Here is an 18239-nt window from a genome sequence, read left to right on the forward strand (position 1 = left end):
GAAATGATCACTATTCTTAGCATTACATAAATTATTATCACTATGCAAGAGATAAATCTGCCTATTACAGATTTTTCTTTAGGTCTGAAATGTTATCTATATTATTTAGACATTAATTAAATTATCCAAACCATAATCAACTCTCGATGTAATCGCTAGCCTGCGATATTTAGCGGATTGGAATACATGTTTTGAAAAATAATTAACATATCTGTGTCACACTTTATCACGTTCACAACTTAACCTATATATTGACCCAGTCAGAACACCCATACATATGGTGTTCTATTTCGGCCACTTCCCGCGTCGCGCGACGCAAAATGTTAAGCTATAAATCGCCCTTTATAAAGCGACATCGTTATCAGTACCCTGGTTCCTACTGGTAAATTCATAGCTGTGTGTACGTCATTCTATGTGTCTATGACTAGTCTGTGTCTACCATTGTATGCCGTCTATAACTTGTCCTGTTTTCATTTTGCAAAATTCAATTATTTTTCATATATATTTAGCCAGGTGTGCCGCTCTTTTTTTATGTGTTCCAAGGTGTGCCGTTGGCAAAAAAAGGTTAAGAACAACTGAACTGTGTGTGACTGAATCTGCATAGAGCACGCGATCACTCATTCACAAATGTAACATATAATCTGGATATTATAGAATGTTTTGTTATATGAAGGATAATATTGACAGTTCCTTGTGTCCAATATAAATTACTGTATTGAAGTTAAAATACCAAACTGCAAATGAATTATTCTCCAAGTATGCGCATTTCATCACCAAAACTATAAACAAAATCCTTTTAGAAAAAGCGACGCACGACGTCGTGTTAAAAAGCCAAAGTCTCTTTTTTTCTCTATAGTTTAACATTTAAAAAGGCGACACACGACGCGCCACGCGAATTTTGCGTCGCGCGTCACTTTTTTCAAGGGCGACACGCGACGCGGGAAGTGGCCGAAATAGAACACCATAGATACATGTATATAGATATATATATACAGTGAAGACATATCGACATCAACTAAATAGTGGATTAGTTTAACGGCATCAAGTAAGTGTAATATTTATCTATACAGATCTAAAAGACTTAGCTACTGTTAACAGGCTTGGTGTCAATATAATATGTAAACCAATTAACCCTATTTTAAACCGGCTGTGTTGATATTGTAGTACGCATCAGCAGATCTGTGTCATTCATAATCACGTTCACTATAAATAGGCTCGTATATATGGCGTGAGTTCCACTACTAATCGTAAGGAAAGCTAAACGAGACAGGGTTAGAAATTGGTATAGTGTTTTGAGGAACTCTTTATAATTGTGTGGTGTCCGGTAGGTAATAGGTACAAATTTGACTGCGTTGTATACGCCCACATTTAAGCGTATTCAGTCCTCGTTAACGCCATAGAGGCTACAATTTGTATCTTATAAAAAAATGGGGTCATAAATCAAGGACGGACCCTATTGATATTCAGCGTTCCACGACTTCCCGATACAGAGTGGGGGGTTGGATGGCCGAATGGTTAGCACGTACGCGCTGTATCATAAGGCCTGTCATTGAGTCAACTGGCGTGGTTTCAAATCCCCGGTTGCACGTGACAAGGAGTAGGGTCGCCTGTCCAACCTCGTGGGTTTTCTCCGGGTCCTCCGGTTTCCTCCCACTGCTAAAGACCCCTACGCGCAAGTGAATTATTGAAATGGCCTAGTTTGGACGTTAAACCCATCTCTCTCTCCCCCTCTCTCTCTCTCTCCCCCCCTCTCTCTCTCCATTATTTTTCGAAAACGGGGATTACAGACACGTCATTTTTATCATGTCATTACTTACAGCTTCAACTAGTAGCGGATGAAAACATTTCTTGTTATATTATTGTGCATCTAATGATGATTTGAGACAACGATATCTCTCTCCATAACCTCATATAACTGATTCAATTCAACTTTTATATACTCAGTGGCCGATCCAGCGGGGGTGACTAGGGTGACTAGTCACACCCCCCCCCCCGAGAGATTTAAAAAACGCAAAATCGGACAAGTTTTTTTTTTTTGGGGGGGGGGGGTGGTATTTTTTTTTTTTTATTAAATAATTAAGTTAAATACGTATACATACATGTAGACACAAAATGAGAACTATTGCCCAGAAGATACCTCAGATAGAACAAAATAGTTTTAACCCCTTTGGACACCCTATGCCCGCCCCCCCCCCCTTCTAGTGCTCCCACCTTTGGTCGACCGCGCTTCGCCCCTGACCTCTTTTAGTCACCCCCCTGGAATAAATCCTGGGTCCGCCACTGATACTAATGAATAATGAAGAGTACATAGAAAATGTTGGAAGTTTTGTATTGAATGTCTTTAAGAAAAGAGGAATATAAATATAGCTTTGTTAATTGATATGTAACATTCAATATTGATTACATCAACATTAATATGTACCACATGTCTTGAATATTAATGTTATTTTGTAAGATATCTAATCAGATATTGTAATGCATCATAATGTATCATAAGGTCTGTCATTGAGTCAACTGGCGTGGTTTCAATTCCCAGGTTGTACGTGACAAGGAATAGGGTCGCCTGTCCAACCTCGTGGGTTTTCTCCGGGTCCTCCGGTTTTCTTCCACTGCGAATTATTGAAATAAAATTGAACCATGTGTTAGTCCCGAAATGACCTCGTTTGTATCGAGTGGACATTACCCCCCCCTCTCTCTCTCTCTCTCTCTCTTTTCTCTCACCCTTTTCTCTGCGATATAAATGAAACGGGGTTTAAAGTTCTACCTTTCTGCACCGACTAGGCTAATGAAAACGGGTATACACCACACACACTCTGATCCGCAGTGAATATTCGCTTGGCCGCTACAATCACTGATAAGGATGACATCGATGCGACTTAATGACTACAAAATATTAACTTTTTTCTTTCGACAAATTAAATTCTGAAACATTTTTTTTAGTATTAGAAAAATAAATAAAGGTGTTTGAAGTATATCTTGATAAAAAATATTTAGCGTAGATAGGTACAGAAAATAGTACGCGGAGGCGTAAAATGGGTAAAACAATATAATTCTGCCCGTACCAGTTCATATTACTACGTTCGATGTAAACAACGCACGTGTGACCATCAATTTGAGTTTTTTTTTCTGTTTGTTTACTCTGAATTCTTTCAGAAGTACATTTTTTACCGTCTAATCTGATTGACCTGCTCGTGTTTGTTTTAAAACAACAAAAACAAGCCACAGAAGTAATCTTTTTTGGCGTTATCGATGCCATCTTGCTTTGTTGGTAAACATTGTGATGTGACGTCACCCTTAGAATTACAGCGGTCTGACCTTTTAAAGGTCAGTCATCTTGGACAGAGATAAAAGACGGATGTCGCATTAGGTCTGTAAAACAGATTGCACCACACACTGTACCGTGAGGGAAATGTTTCCCGACCCCCTGTCCTGCACAACTGACTAGGGGGAACCTTACCTGAAGATCCTGATGAACTGTCCCGGCCAACACCGGGATCTAACGTGGGACCTCCCAAGTCCCGAGTTCACAAAGCATTCTCAGACTTCAGTTAAGACTTTACTCCAAATTGTTCACCTTATTTTAACTAAAATATAGTCTTTTATAAAACTTTTGTTGTTTTAATGTATCAAATACATCAACAAAAAACTATGTGCAAAGTTTTGTTTTTCTGGATTAAATATATTTCTCATAAACATAGTGATTAAAAGTTGAGTAAATTCTTAACTTAAGCCAGAGAATGCTTTGTGAACTCGAGGCTAGGTTAGGCAGCCAACGTCTTCCTCACTGAGCCACCGCGGCTCCCCTTTGCTACATGTATATAAAGTTTCTTACTATACTGAATGTGTGATCTTAATATAATATATTTTATAGAAAATGGCGGCCAGTGATTTTGAAGCTCGAATGTCAGGTTATTTAAACGGAGCTGCAGCATGTTTAGCTTTATCTATTGGACGAGAAACTGGTTTATTAAAAGTTTTTACGGAGCCACATGAACCAATGACAATTTCACAGATAGCTTCTAAAACTAATCTTAAAGAACGGTAGGTCTATCATACTGTATCACAGATAGCGTCTAGAACTAATCTTAAAGAACGGTAGGTCTATTATACTGTATCACAGATAACGTCTAGAACTAATCTTAAAGAACGGTAGGTCTATTATACTGTATCACAGATAACGTCTAGAACTAATCTTAAAGAACGGTAGGTCTATCATACTGTATCACAGATAACGTCTAGAACTAATCTTAAAGAACGGTAGGTCTATTATACAGTATCACAGATAGTTTCTAGAACTAATCTTAAAGAACGGTAGGTCTATAATACTATGTCACAGATAGCTTCTAAAACGAAATTTAAAGAACGTTAGATTTATCATATAGTATTTCAGAGATAGCTCCTAGAACTCTAAAACCACCCTTAAAGGTTTTCATACAATGTCTTAGCTTCTATCATACTGTTGTCTATTATACAATGCCACATATAGCTTCTATCATATTGTTGTCTATTATACCATGCCGCAGATAGCTTCTAAAACTAATCTTAAAGAACAATAGGTGTTTGTTATAGTCTTGATACAGATAGCTTCTAAATCAGATCTAACAATTGAGGGAAACAGGAGATCTAGAAGACAACACAGATTACTCAGATGAACAGCACCTTGTCACTTGCTGAGAATATTACCATGTTTTGTTTTGCATATTACCAGGTATATAAAAGAGTTATTGGGTTGCCTAGTAACATCAAGTATTATAGAAGTTGATGAAGCATCAGTTAAATATTTTGTACCAGATGAAATAAGATCGACCCTGGATTCAAATCTGAATTCTATTGAGTTATTTGACTATGGTTTAGCACGTAAAGAGGACCTGAAATCTTGTATGGCGATTGATGGACCAAATGGTATGTAAACACATAAATTTGTCATTGATAAATTCTCCACACCAGAAAATTTTGACTTTATCTATTTGATAACCACTGAACAAGGTGATGAACTGGAGAATCTCAGAGCTCAACGTGTCGATTTGTGTCGTTTTACTAATGTTAAAGGTTTGTTTGAAGCATCCGGTTTCCTCCCACTGCTAAAGACCCCAGCTACGCTCAAGCGAATTATTGACATAAAATTAAACCATATGTTAGTCCCGAAATGACCTAGTTTGTGTCGTGTGGAGGTTAAACCCCATTTCCCTATCTCTCTTTATTTGAAGCAAACAAGCTTCGATCACTTTATTTAACATACATTATGTAAGCGCTAAATCTGCCTATTGCAGGTCTTTCTTTAGGCCTGAAATGTTATCTAAATTATTAATTAGACATTAATTAACTTATCCAGACCATTATCAACTCTGTGATATTTACTGGATTTAGTCCATGTGACAGACCTGGGATTTTGGAACATCATTACCAATTTGATGAATAAATTCAACCATGATTTTCAGTTAGCCTGGTGGCTGAAGTGTTGTAATTTGGTTGATGGACTTCCGGGTTACTTTGCTAAATTGCATTTTGGCGGCCATCTTTAAAGATGGCCGCCGTTATTTCATTAAAATTGAGCCAATGGGGAAACCTTCACAACTCCTGAAAAGATCGACCTATGGATATGGAATGTGGCTTACAATGTTCACAAGAAAATGCTTCTTCTGGTGCTATATGATACTTGTTGTTGAATGAATCATATATTTTCCAAATCAACAGATTATTCTGGAAAAAGCAACCTTTTGGCATTTTTATTTTCCCAGGTTTTCATGATTTATTTTATAAGTTTACTACCAAATCCTGTTCAGAGTAATTTTAGCCAAATTATGTGTGTGGTCTTCTTAAGTTATTCAATTAGCATAAATAAATACGCCCAGTGGTCCTCCCTATACAGCTGCGGTGGCCGCAAACTCAACAAAAGTCGTAAGTAGACTGTCAAATTTAAAATGTTGAACGTCGGCGAGGCAGGGCACAAACTTAGTGAACTTTTAGCTAGTGTGTCACAATCGAAACGATATTTGGGGACGGGTTGTTTCTGTGTCAAAATTTGTCCCTAAAGACAATTTTGAGATTATGTCACTTCTGTGACGCCATTTTCGGTTGGGGTTCTGTCCGATGTCCAAAATGACCGCAAGGGAGCTAAAGATGATCCAAACAATTATAGGCCAATCTCAATTCTCCCCACAATTTCAAAGATATTCGAAAGGCACTTGAGCACTCAAATTCAAACTTATTTGGAAACCTTCAATGTTCTTTATGCTTACCAATCTGGATTTAGATCAAATCATTCATGTGCTACTGCACCGATCCGAATGACAGATAATTGGCTTGATGCTATCGATAATGGTGCGATAAGTGGTATAGTGTATCTTGATTTTAGCAAAGCATTTGATCTCATTGATCATAAGCTTATTATTGAAAAACTACATCTTTATCGATTTGATAATAATTCACAAATTTTGATTGAATCATATCTTGACTCACGGAAGCAAAAAGTATGTTTAGGATCAATTACCTCCTCAATTACTACAGTCAAATGCGGGGTTCCACAAGGGTCGATCGTGGGTCCTCTCCTATTCCTTATTTTTATAAATGATTTCCCACTCAATATTGAATCAAGTCAGATAGATTTGTTTGCTGATGACAGTACCCTGCATTGTTCACACAAAGATATTTAATCCATCGCCAATAATCTCCAAAATTATCTCTATTTGGTTGCTAAATGGTGTGAAAACAATGGGATGGTAATCAATCCTTCGAAAACAAAATCAATGCTGATTTCATCAAAACACAAAAGAAATCAGAAAAACCTAACTTTATCACTCCATGGTGAGAAAATTGAGACGGTTACTACCGCAAAATTACTTGGAATTCAAATTGACCAAGACCTTAATTGGGAAGCACAGATAGCAGATATGTCTAAAAAACTTGCATAAAAAATATTTCTCCTAAATAAGATAAAAGATCATTTACCTTACGAGACAGGACTTTTGTTTTATAACAGCTACATACTACCAATATTTGATTATTGCTCTATTATTTGGGGAAATGCTACCAAAAGTAGATTAGACATTCTTTTAAAATTACAAAAGAGGGCAACAAGAACTATTCTTGATGCACCGATTGAAACTCCGTCCACCTCTTTATTTACTAAACTCGGTTGGCTTACCCTTACACAGAGGATTCTTTACAATAAAATTGTCTTAGCATTCAAAATTATTACATTTAATACTCCACTTTATCTAAATTTCTATTTTATTGAAAAATCTCTTGTTTCCAAAACGGATATCTTGCTCCGTTCACAAACCAATAAATCTCTTTTTCTTCAAAATTGCAAAACGGAATCCATGAAACGTACTTTTCATTATTCTGCATGTCTTTTATGGAACAATCTGCCTTTTGATATAAAGATGTGTAAAAATGTTGAAAATTTTAAGATTAAACTGAAAAGTCATTTATTTTGCACACTGAAGGAACCATAATATTCAACTGATGACATACTTATTATTTTTAACTTGCAACTGCATTCTATTTTATTTTGTGTGTAATTATAGTGAAAGGTTTGTTCCGCACAGGTATTAGCTTAGAAAGGACAAATACAATTTGTAGAACCAGATATTTGATGTTAGTGAACCCATTTTTTCTAGGACACCTATTTCACACGAAATCTTATTTTCTATCCAGACGAACCTTCAGTATAATAATCTATATGCATACAAAGTTTATGAAAATACACATTCAAGCAGCATTTAATATGGTCTACCGCCTGTAGGACACTCCCTTCAACTTAAAAATAAATTGTTTATTGGAATTTTCGATTAAACGTAAACTTTCTGTAAAATATAAAATACTCGACTAATATACCAGTTGTAACATGTTTAACATCATATCTTTCCACGCGAATTAACAATAAATTGTTCATTCGATAAAACGGAAACATTTTTTATACTTGTAAAATAAATACCTATTGTGTATATGATACGTTGAAGTCTACCATGTAATACGGAAATTTGCAACACGTTTATAAGCACCATATCTTTCTACATGAACTAACAATAAATTGTCCATTGGATAAAAAGGAGACATTTTTTTTATATATATAACTGTAAAATAATATATGAATTATCGTTTTAACATCATATCTTTTGCCTCCCTTTTCAGGGATGGACACTCAAAAGGAGTATGGTAGTTTCGGGGGTCCCTAAACTAGTCAATGTTCTCGCATAGTTATGAATTTATGTCGTTTTTGATGAATTATTAAGATATATGCATAAGCTAAAAACACCAGGATATACTCTAGAAAGTACCATTTAAATTACAGTCAGTTTTTTCAAAAGAAATTTCGAGCCTGGTTGTAGAGAACCCCGTCGTTCACCTCACGGAGCAAAGATACGCCTGTCCTATCCTAGGTATCATATGTGTAATTTTATGTCAACTTCACAATTGTCAGTATAAATATAACATTTACTTGACAATTATCACAATTTTCATCTGGCCTTAAAACATTTTAATTGGATTTGTGTTCCTAGTGTTATAAGCTTTCCAAATATGTATAGTTTGTTTAATAGGGAGGACCTTGTAGGGGAACTGTGTTTCTAAGCAAGCTAAAAATTTTGGTTGCAGGCCTACTAGACTATACGACAAAAGTTGCCGGGCATAGAGGCGTTAATGTAAAAACGGACCACATTACCATTTCTGAACGAATAAGAGATCTTATTTTTATACGGCTTAAAATGGTGCAAAGGCATAGTAGATGAAATTAAAATGACTCACTATTTTGGTGAAATGTCTTGTGATCTGTGAGATACAAAATAATCAATTCCATATTATGCCCCATTGTATTGTTTATGGGGTGTGTGTGTGTGTGGGGGGGGGGGGTCGCATAGGATGTGTCATTTTTAGCAGTATCATTAACATCATTTTCTTCAGCATTATTTTTGAGTTTTTATTCATGTTCAGTGACTCTGAAAACCTTATAAAAGAGACATTATAAGCTATTTTGTGTATATGATACGTTGAAGTCTACCATGTAATACGGAAATTTGCAACACGTTTATAAGCACCATATCTTTCTACATGAACTAACAATAAATTGTCCATTGGATAAAAAGGAGACATTTTTTTTATATATATAACTGTAAAATAATATATGAATTATCGTTTTAACATCATATCTTTTGCCTCCCTTTTCAGGGATGGACACTCAAAAGGAGTATGGTAGTTTCGGGGGTCCCTAAACTAGTCAATGTTCTCGCATAGTTATGAATTTATGTCGTTTTTGATGAATTATTAAGATATATGCATAAGCTAAAAACACCAGGATATACTCTAGAAAGTACCATTTAAATTACAGTCAGTTTTTTCAAAAGAAATTTCGAGCCTGGTTGTAGAGAACCCCGTCGTTCACCTCACGGAGCAAAGATACGCCTGTCCTATCCTAGGTATCATATGTGTAATTTTATGTCAACTTCACAATTGTCAGTATAAATATAACATTTACTTGACAATTATCACAATTTTCATCTGGCCTTAAAACATTTTAATTGGATTTGTGTTCCTAGTGTTATAAGCTTTCCAAATATGTATAGTTTGTTTAATAGGGAGGACCTTGTAGGGGAACTGTGTTTCTAAGCAAGCTAAAAATTTTGGTTGCAGGCCTACTAGACTATACGACAAAAGTTGCCGGGCATAGAGGCGTTAATGTAAAAACGGACCACATTACCATTTCTGAACGAATAAGAGATCTTATTTTTATACGGCTTAAAATGGTGCAAAGGCATAGTAGATGAAATTAAAATGACTCACTATTTTGGTGAAATGTCTTGTGATCTGTGAGATACAAAATAATCAATTCCATATTATGCCCCATTGTATTGTTTATGGGGTGTGTGTGTGTGTGTGTGTGTGGGGGGGGGGGGGGTCGCATAGGATGTGTCATTTTTAGCAGTATCATTAACATCATTTTCTTCAGCATTATTTTTGAGTTTTTATTCATGTTCAGTGACTCTGAAAACCTTATAAAAGAGACATTATAAGCTATATAAAACAGTCATTCATGTTATGGAAATTCTGACCGCCATTTTGAATTTTCCCCATCTTGGATTTTTAAAACTCTTTGTTTAGATTAAACAAACATTGTGCAAGAGCTAAATCTGCCTATTGCAGGTCTTTCTTTAGGCCTGAAATGTTTTCTAAATTATTATTTAGACATTAATTAACTGACCCAGGCCATAATCAACTCTCGATGGCATCGGATTTCTCCGATATTAAATAAATTAGAACGTATCAGTCATATTTTGATTTAATCTAAAAATGGAGGAGCGAGACTTAGCTTCGAGCAACCAGTACAGTTGTTGAAATTATCGCACGTGTCTTGTCAAACCTTCAAAGGCTAATATCTTCGCTTGCAATAGAGTAATTTGAATGAAATTGTCAAATTATTCATTTTACATTATCTATTTTCGAACTATTGTAGCAAGAATGGCTAGCTCTTTATCTAAATCTTACGTAATGAATCTTTAATTGTAAGCTCATTGGATAGTACATGTCATATCAAACAATGAAATGACTATTATCTGACATATTGGCCAATTTAGGAAATTTTGTCGCCATTTTGAATTTCCGCCATCTTGGATCTGGGACACTCATATTTGAGATTATTTTTTATGATCAATGTTTCTGATATCTATTCAATCACTTAAGTTGACCAAACAGATAATTTGGCTTATATGGGTCTGAACACGATTTGTTAGTAAACATACGAACAGACATGAAAAAAAAAATCGAAAATGTTGCTTTTTTCAGATTAATCTTTTATTTTAAAACTGATAGTATTGATTAAACAACATATATCATATACCAGCAGATGCAGAATTATATTATGAACATTTTGAGATATATTACATATCCATATAGGTGAAACTGTTGAGGAGTTATGAAGGCTTCCCCGACTCGCACTAATTCAAATAAGAAAAAAAACGGCGGCCATTTTTTTTAAAGATGGCCGCCAAACTGACATTTGGCAAAGTGACCCGGAAGTCCATCAACCTATTTTGGACACTTTCGACCTAAGGCTAACTGAAAATCATAGTTAAACCAATTCATCAAATTGGTAATGAATATCTGCCTGTCACATGGACTAATTAGGACCCGATTTGGTGCTCAACTTTCATTCATGATTAATTCCTGAAATGGCTAATCGAGACTATGTTTCTTATCGTACCGACTTTAGTAATGATGATCGAGGCGAGGAGTGGATCAATTTGATTGAAATTTTTAGCAAATTCCCTTTACATTACCTAGTTTTGAACTATTTTACTGAGAACTGCCAGCTCTTTATCTTATCTCCCATAATGTATCTTTAAATACAGACTTGTTTCAAATTTACCCTTACGTCATTTGAATGACTTCTTGTATATGATTGTATGGCGGGTTGATATATTTAAATTATTTACACTTAAAGGGTTGAAAAATTGGTAAAAACACAAAAATAAAAAAAGTCCTTGTATAAAATCGGTGTCGTGAGAAGAGAGGGCGGGTCATCTTCTCTCTTTGTCATAATAAAAATACAGAATTAACATAGGAAGGAATAATACAAAAATGGGTTAAAACAGATGAAAAATAAAAAAGAGAAAACGTTCTTGTAAAGTGTCACTTAAACACACGGTGAGAAGAGAGGTTGGTTCATTTTCTCCATTTGTCATAATATGTCAGTAACTTTAGATAACTGATACTGATCTTCAGATTATACTGGTGTGATAACATCTTGTCAATCATCGTTCATCTAGCTGGCCTATCCACTCTGAATCTACGGACGTGTGTGGAATAGTTTTATTTAACGTCCGCTTCTACCGCAGACAATCCCACCGTCCATTAAATCTGTGGACGACCCCATCTCCCATTGAATCTACGGACTAACCAATCTACCAATGAATCTATGGACGACCCAATCTACCATTGAATCTATTGACGACCCTACCGTCCATTGAATCTACGGACGACCCCACCTTCCATTAAATCTACGGACGACCCCACCTTCCATCGAATCTACGGACGACCCCACCTTCCATTAAATCTACGGACGACCCCACCTTCCATCGAATCTATGGACGACCCCATCTACCATTAAATCTACGGACGACCCCACCTTTCATCGAATCCATGGACAACCCCATCTTCCACTCTCTTCAAATAACAACTCAAACCTAAAATATTCTTGTACTTTTCAGGATTTGCCGGACAGACCAGACCTGGATACGGAGAACTACTTAAGAAATTCCGATGTATAAATATGGATAATCTGATCGAAGAAGAATTCTTTAAACACACGCCTGATATAAAAACAAAATTAGGTCAGTTAAAATGAAAGTAGATCGGATTACATGAATCCGATTAAAAGTAGATGTTAATTTCGTTGCGTTTATTTTGTTGGTCTTTCGACTGAAATCCGAGCCGCGGTGGATCAGGTAGTAAGGGACTGCCTCGGTATTCAGGAGGTCTATCTAAGGTTCGCTTCTGGTGTTGTCAGAAAAATTTCTGCTGAAATTTTCGTCGTGGTTTTCCCATATCAATGATTCAGGAACGAGGGTCTTACAACGAACAGCATCCAGTCGTTGGAATGGGACGAAAACTCGTGGTCTCGTATACAAACTGTCGCCCGTCTTCATTAGCCCAGTCGAAGCAGAACAGTAGGAGGTTAAACCCATTTCATTTTCATTTTCACCACTGAAGGACAAGGTTTACGCCCACCATCTTGGAACTAGCCCTATTGTGCTCTGCGGTATGGTTGGGCCACAGTAAGGCGTTGTATCACTGCCCAGGAGGATCCGGGTTCGATATCGGTGTTGGCCGAGAAAGTTCCTCGGGATTTTCCAGCGCGGTTTCCCATTGTCAGTGTCAGTCTGACAAGGGACAGCGTCTTGTCGTCCGCAGTTGAAGAAAAAACCGAGGTCCCGTGTATTTCTTGGCGCACACGTAAAAGAACACATGACAATTGGACATTAATTACAGCTGCGCATGACGTATGCCTGATTGGAGTAGGACGTTAAACCCCATCTCATTCATTCATTCTATCATAGTGTTCCGCTAGTCACGACCAGGTAGTTTGACTATTGTACGGTATTCAGCGCCTCCGAAAGACCCCATATGTGGTGTGATGTGTCCCAATAACACGAGGGTTGGATGGCCGAATGGTTAGCACGTGCGCGTTGTATCATAAGGTCTGTCATTGAATCAACTGGCGTGGTTTCGAATCCCCGGTTGTACGTGACAAGGAGTAGGGTTGCCTGTCCAACCTCATGGGTTTTCTCCGGGTCCTCGAGTTTCCTCCCACTGCTAAAGACCCCTACACGCAAGCGAATTATTGAAATAAAATTGAACCATGCGTTAGTCCCGAAATGACCTAGTTTGTGTCGAGTGGACGTTAAACCCCATTCTCTCTCTCTCTCTCTCTCTCTCTCTCCCTCTCTCTCTCTCCCCCCTCTCTCTCTCTCTCCAAATAACACACAGAACATTATTAAAAAGTTGAATTTTTTCAGAGAGTTGATCCGAAATTCCAATGGGCTATTTGTTAAAGACCCTGGAGAACCTTACAGAGTTTCAAATGAAATCATTCCAGAACTCCGTCGTGCATTGTGCTCACGCGATTTCGTAAATTTGAACGTAAATGTACGCGTAGAGAATTTCATAGACTTGTTCATTTGTATGCTTGTTGATATTTTGTAGAGAGTGGAATAGATTTTGTGGAGTTTGGTTGTGGATTGGGTCCAGTAATTATAGAACTAGCCAGTAGATATCCTAACAGTAGATTTATAGCAAGTGATTACTCACCGGAAGCCATGGCGACCGTCGCTAAAACTATTGAAGACAAGGGGTTGAAGAACATCAAGGCCCAGCAAGCTGACCTTTATCAACTCCCGGACGAATGGGTGGGGAAGTTTGATGTGATTTATATCCGCGATACGCTACATGATCTAGGACAGCCTCTAAAAGGTGCCACGGAGATGGTGAAAGTGCTGAAACAGGGCGGCGTGATCGTAATAATAGAAATAGTCCTCAAGGGAGATAACCACCGTGAAAATAAAGAAGACCCCAGTGCACCACTACTCTTTATATTGAGTGCCTCGGTTTGTGTTCCTGAAAGTTTGTGCCAGGAAGGGGGTATCGGACTGGGTTGCACTTCAGGGTTGAAGTCGCTGAAAAACATAATTTATCAATCAGGAATCCCAGCTGCCAATATAGAGACACACGAACTTGCCTCGTTTTCTTGTAAATTCGTCTGTCGCAAATAGACAGATGAACATCTGGATACAGACCACCCATGAATGTAGCTTCTTTTATTTATAGTTTCTTCCCCTTCTGCAAGGCGGATGTGTTTGATTTTTTGCTGCATGAAATTGAATTTACATTTTCGGCCAAGCTTTGGTGAATATTCATGATTTTCGGGCGGATGGATAACAGAGTTAAGAGGTTGCTTACCTTGGTATGCGCGGCTTCACAAAGAATGGACTGGCTTGTACGCAACACAAAAGATACCGAAAAGAACGCAGTATTATTGTTATTTTATTATCTATGGAACATGGATGACCATGTACAGTGGACACCCATGTAAACATTAAAACTGTGTTAAATTTATTGACCAGCTTATACGTTAAAGGTAGCAGCATTTATTTATCTAAAGCAAAGTCCTGTCTTTTATATTTCATTTTTTATTTCATATTGAAATATTATCTAAAATTTCACAACGATGTACGCAAATCATCTCGACTTTAATTACCACATTAGGATACTGTATGTGACGTTATCATTTCGACTTTAATTAGCACATTAGGATACTGTTTTTCACGTTTATTGTGTTTAAAATAAAAGTACTTTAAATTTTTGTATGGTCTTAAACTGCAGTAGTAGTCACTATCCCACCAGTTGCCTATTAAAGGGGGTTAACGTCCAGTCGACACAAACTAGGTCATTTGGGGACATATGGTTCAGTTTTATGTCAATAATTCGGTTATGTGTGGGGGTCTTTAGCAGTGGGAGGACTCGAATCTACACTACTTGACTCTATGACAGACCCCTCGATCCCCCCGCCACCGCGCTCGGGGCTACATAATATTTTTTGTAAAAGTGTCACGGTGGTGTGCTTTATCCTTTATTGTCAGATGGAGGGTATGGGCATTCAAAGTCCAAGATAACGATATAGACATAAGATATCACAATTAATGCTTTGCATCAATGAGGGGGAGAGGGCGAATGGTTAGCACGTGCACGCTGTATCGTAAGGCCTGTCATTGAGTCAAAACTACAAACAGTGATAACATGGCTCAGAATGAAGTAATTTGAATGAAATTTTCAGTATTTTCATTTTACATTATCTTTATTTGAGATATTGTAGTAAGAACGGTCAGCTCTTTATCTAAATCTTGTAACACTATCTTAGTGCTAACAGAAATGGAAATGAAATGAAATGGGGTTTAACGTCCTACTGTTCTGCTCCGAACTGGGCTAATGAAGACGGGCATACACCAAACAGTGTGTTATGAGGGAAATTTTGACCGGACAGCGGCACTGTGGCCTACTCTTATATCGAATTCCAACTGTCAAGGGATCTTTTACGTGCATGCCAATGTGTACACGGGACCTCGGTTTTTCGTCCCATCCGAACGACTAGACAGCTGTCTTTGTCACTGACAAGTGGGGAAACCACGCCGGAAATCTGGATGAACTTTCTCGGCCAATGCAGGGATCGAACACGCGACCTTCAGGCTAGCGAGCCAGCGTCTTACCCACTTAGCCACCATGATCCCCAAGTGCTAACAGAGATATATGATTTATTTAAATTAGGTATATAAAACAGCTACACACATACAACAATACAGGAACTTAAACTATACAGGAAGTAGACTACGATAGGAACACATCAGGACGGTACATGACTATATTCAATCCACCATTCTGTCCCTCTGCCAAGGCAGCAACTGAACTCGAGTGAGTCCATGCACTCGTCCAAGCCTCTTTTCTCCTCCACGCTCATCTTTGGTCGTCTATCAAACTGTCAGCAAACTCCTAGTTATATAGGGTCTGACAATAGGGGTAATCGATAAGACTCATGATCATATATGGAATTGTCTTCTTATCACGTCATGGTATGATTACTGACCAGTGCGTATTCCATTGAAATCATGCGGAGCTTGAACACAGAGCATAATATGTAGTTTGTAAATAACACATGGGATTGATTACATGTTTAATTAGAACGTGACTAAACAGAAGTATATAGAGTTGAAAAGTCAACATCATCTATTATCAAAAACTAGCTGGGGTCAATAAGTTCTAGAGTACTTTATCTAAATCTTACATAATGTATCTTTCAGTATTTCTAACAATTATATTAACGGGTTATTACGCCTGATCTATTATTAATGTCATGTAAATACTCCTTGGAACCTTTGTGGACTGATCGGACGAGTTAGCGACTGTGGAAGCATGTTTCGTTTCCTGGCTACCTATATATTAGTTTTTCTTGACGAAACCTTTCTTGATCCGCAAGAATATAGAAATAAGACTGCAAGTAGCGTAGCATAAAAGGTGCCCATAGGAATACCGATTACTTTCTGAAATATTTCACCCTATCAATTAAAATGACAGCATCCCATACCTGAACATAACCCATTCCAAGAATCTATTTGGTGTTCAGATGCAATTAGCACACAAGCGCGTGTAAACTGGGAAATCCTGAAATTATTTCATCATCATATATAGTTCGTATTTTTATGGTGGAAACAGTCTTGTTAACGTGTACGTAAACAACCATTGCCAGTTCAAATTCAACACAGAGAGAGAGAGAGAGAGAGAGAGAGTATAACGTTCACTCGATACAAACTAGGTCATTTCGGTGAAACACATGGTTTAATTTTATTTCTATAATTCGCTCGTGCGTAGGGAGGTTTAGCAGTGGGAGGAAACCGGAGGACCCGGAGATAACCCACGATGTTGGACAGGCGACCCTACTCCTTGTCACGTACAACCGGCAAATTCAACAGAGACTAGGTTAAATTAAATATTTCCCTCTTAACACGATGCATGGCGTATGCCCCCGTTCGTTGGTACAGAAAGGTAGGGCCGGTTGATGCAGAAAGGTGGGGCCGATTGATACAGAAAGGTATGACCAGTTGGTACAGAAAGGTAGGGCCGGTTGATGCAGAAATGTGGGGCCGATTGATACAGAAAGGTAGGACCAGTTGATACAGAAACGTATGACCGGTTGGTACAGAAAGGTAGGGCCGATTGGTGTAGAAGGGTAGGACATTGAACCCCATTTCACTTCTTTCTTGTTGTTGTAGTTTTTATTTAAGAAACTAAACGAAACCGTGAGACCGGTCACTCCCCTAGATATTATATCTGATACGAAGTTTATTCACCTTCTATCGATCTCACCATTTGTCCAATAATATGTCCCAATTTCCAGTACAAGTACATTCTTTTATTGTAATGTCTGTCCGTATATTAATACTTGTAGTGTGATAAATATAATTGTAGATGGTTATCATGATTAGTGAAGCTATCAATGTATGTACCTGTCGCAAATAGGTACATAACATTATAAAGGTGTTGATCATTTATACGCAATATTAAAACTCATCCAACCATCGATTAAAAAATGTTTACTTAAATATTAACCAGAAGAACTCCCACCAATCTATAATGTGACGATGGTGAATGCAACCATTCATTAAACGCTCTCTACTTAAAGTAGCTAAGTTTCTAATTCAGTGTCATCCAAAGTCTTCGACATTGAAAACATGAATTATTTGTCAATTTAAAACAACATTGATGTTGTGATCTTACCGGGAAAAGATTGGCTTCTGATATCCAATGTTTAAGACAAAATAAACATTTTACTATTGGTACACGAATCGTGTACCATAATGCGTTTCAGCGCCATGTGTAACAAGGGACTCGAAGAACGAGGCTAGACATATTCCAAAAGTCATGTCAAACGGTGACCCATATTCTTATCTGGAGATAAATACTATCGGTATAGACTGGGATAACCAGACGCTAGAGATGGTCATTCGATTGAGATTTCTGACGTATTTCGCCGAACATAACTGATTTGAAATTAGAGTAAAAACGGAAACAATTGAATGTAAATCAGTTTATATACATTCAAAACACGTACTTTATTATATGCGTTGCGGCCCATTTGTTTCAATTTCTAGATCCCAAATATTAGCGATCTAGCTCCTTTAAATAACAACCAAGAAATG

At 37.4% G+C, this 18239-nt stretch overlaps 1 protein-coding gene across 1 annotated transcript; it reads left to right on the forward strand.

Moving 5' to 3' along the window:
- Positions 1-970: 970 nt before the first annotated feature.
- On the forward strand, positions 971-14854 carry LOC126827570 (S-adenosylmethionine-dependent methyltransferase Rv2258c). Its single transcript, XM_050557052.2, has 5 exons — positions 971-1045; positions 3872-4041; positions 4709-4902; positions 12204-12326; positions 13699-14854. Exons 2-5 carry the CDS (start codon positions 3875-3877, stop codon positions 14262-14264), a joined length of 1050 nt encoding a protein of 349 aa, XP_050413009.1. The 5' UTR covers positions 971-1045; positions 3872-3874; the 3' UTR covers positions 14265-14854.
- The last annotated feature ends 3385 nt before the right edge of the window (positions 14855-18239 follow it).

The sequence above is a fragment of the Patella vulgata genome, chromosome 7 (assembly GCF_932274485.2).
Source record: "Patella vulgata chromosome 7, xgPatVulg1.2, whole genome shotgun sequence".
NCBI classification, from domain to species: domain Eukaryota; kingdom Metazoa; phylum Mollusca; class Gastropoda; family Patellidae; genus Patella; species Patella vulgata.

Bases quoted from the DNA above. Each gene is read 5' to 3' on its own strand.
- LOC126827570 (XM_050557052.2), top strand. From the start codon at position 3,875: ATGGCGGCCAGTGATTTTGAAGCTCGAATGTCAGGTTATTTAAACGGA. The intron at 4,903-12,203 runs GTATGTAAACAC...TGTACTTTTCAG, and splicing joins GGCGATTGATGGACCAAATG to GATTTGCCGGACAGACCAGA. The intron at 12,327-13,698 runs GTCAGTTAAAAT...GATATTTTGTAG, and splicing joins TGATATAAAAACAAAATTAG to AGAGTGGAATAGATTTTGTG.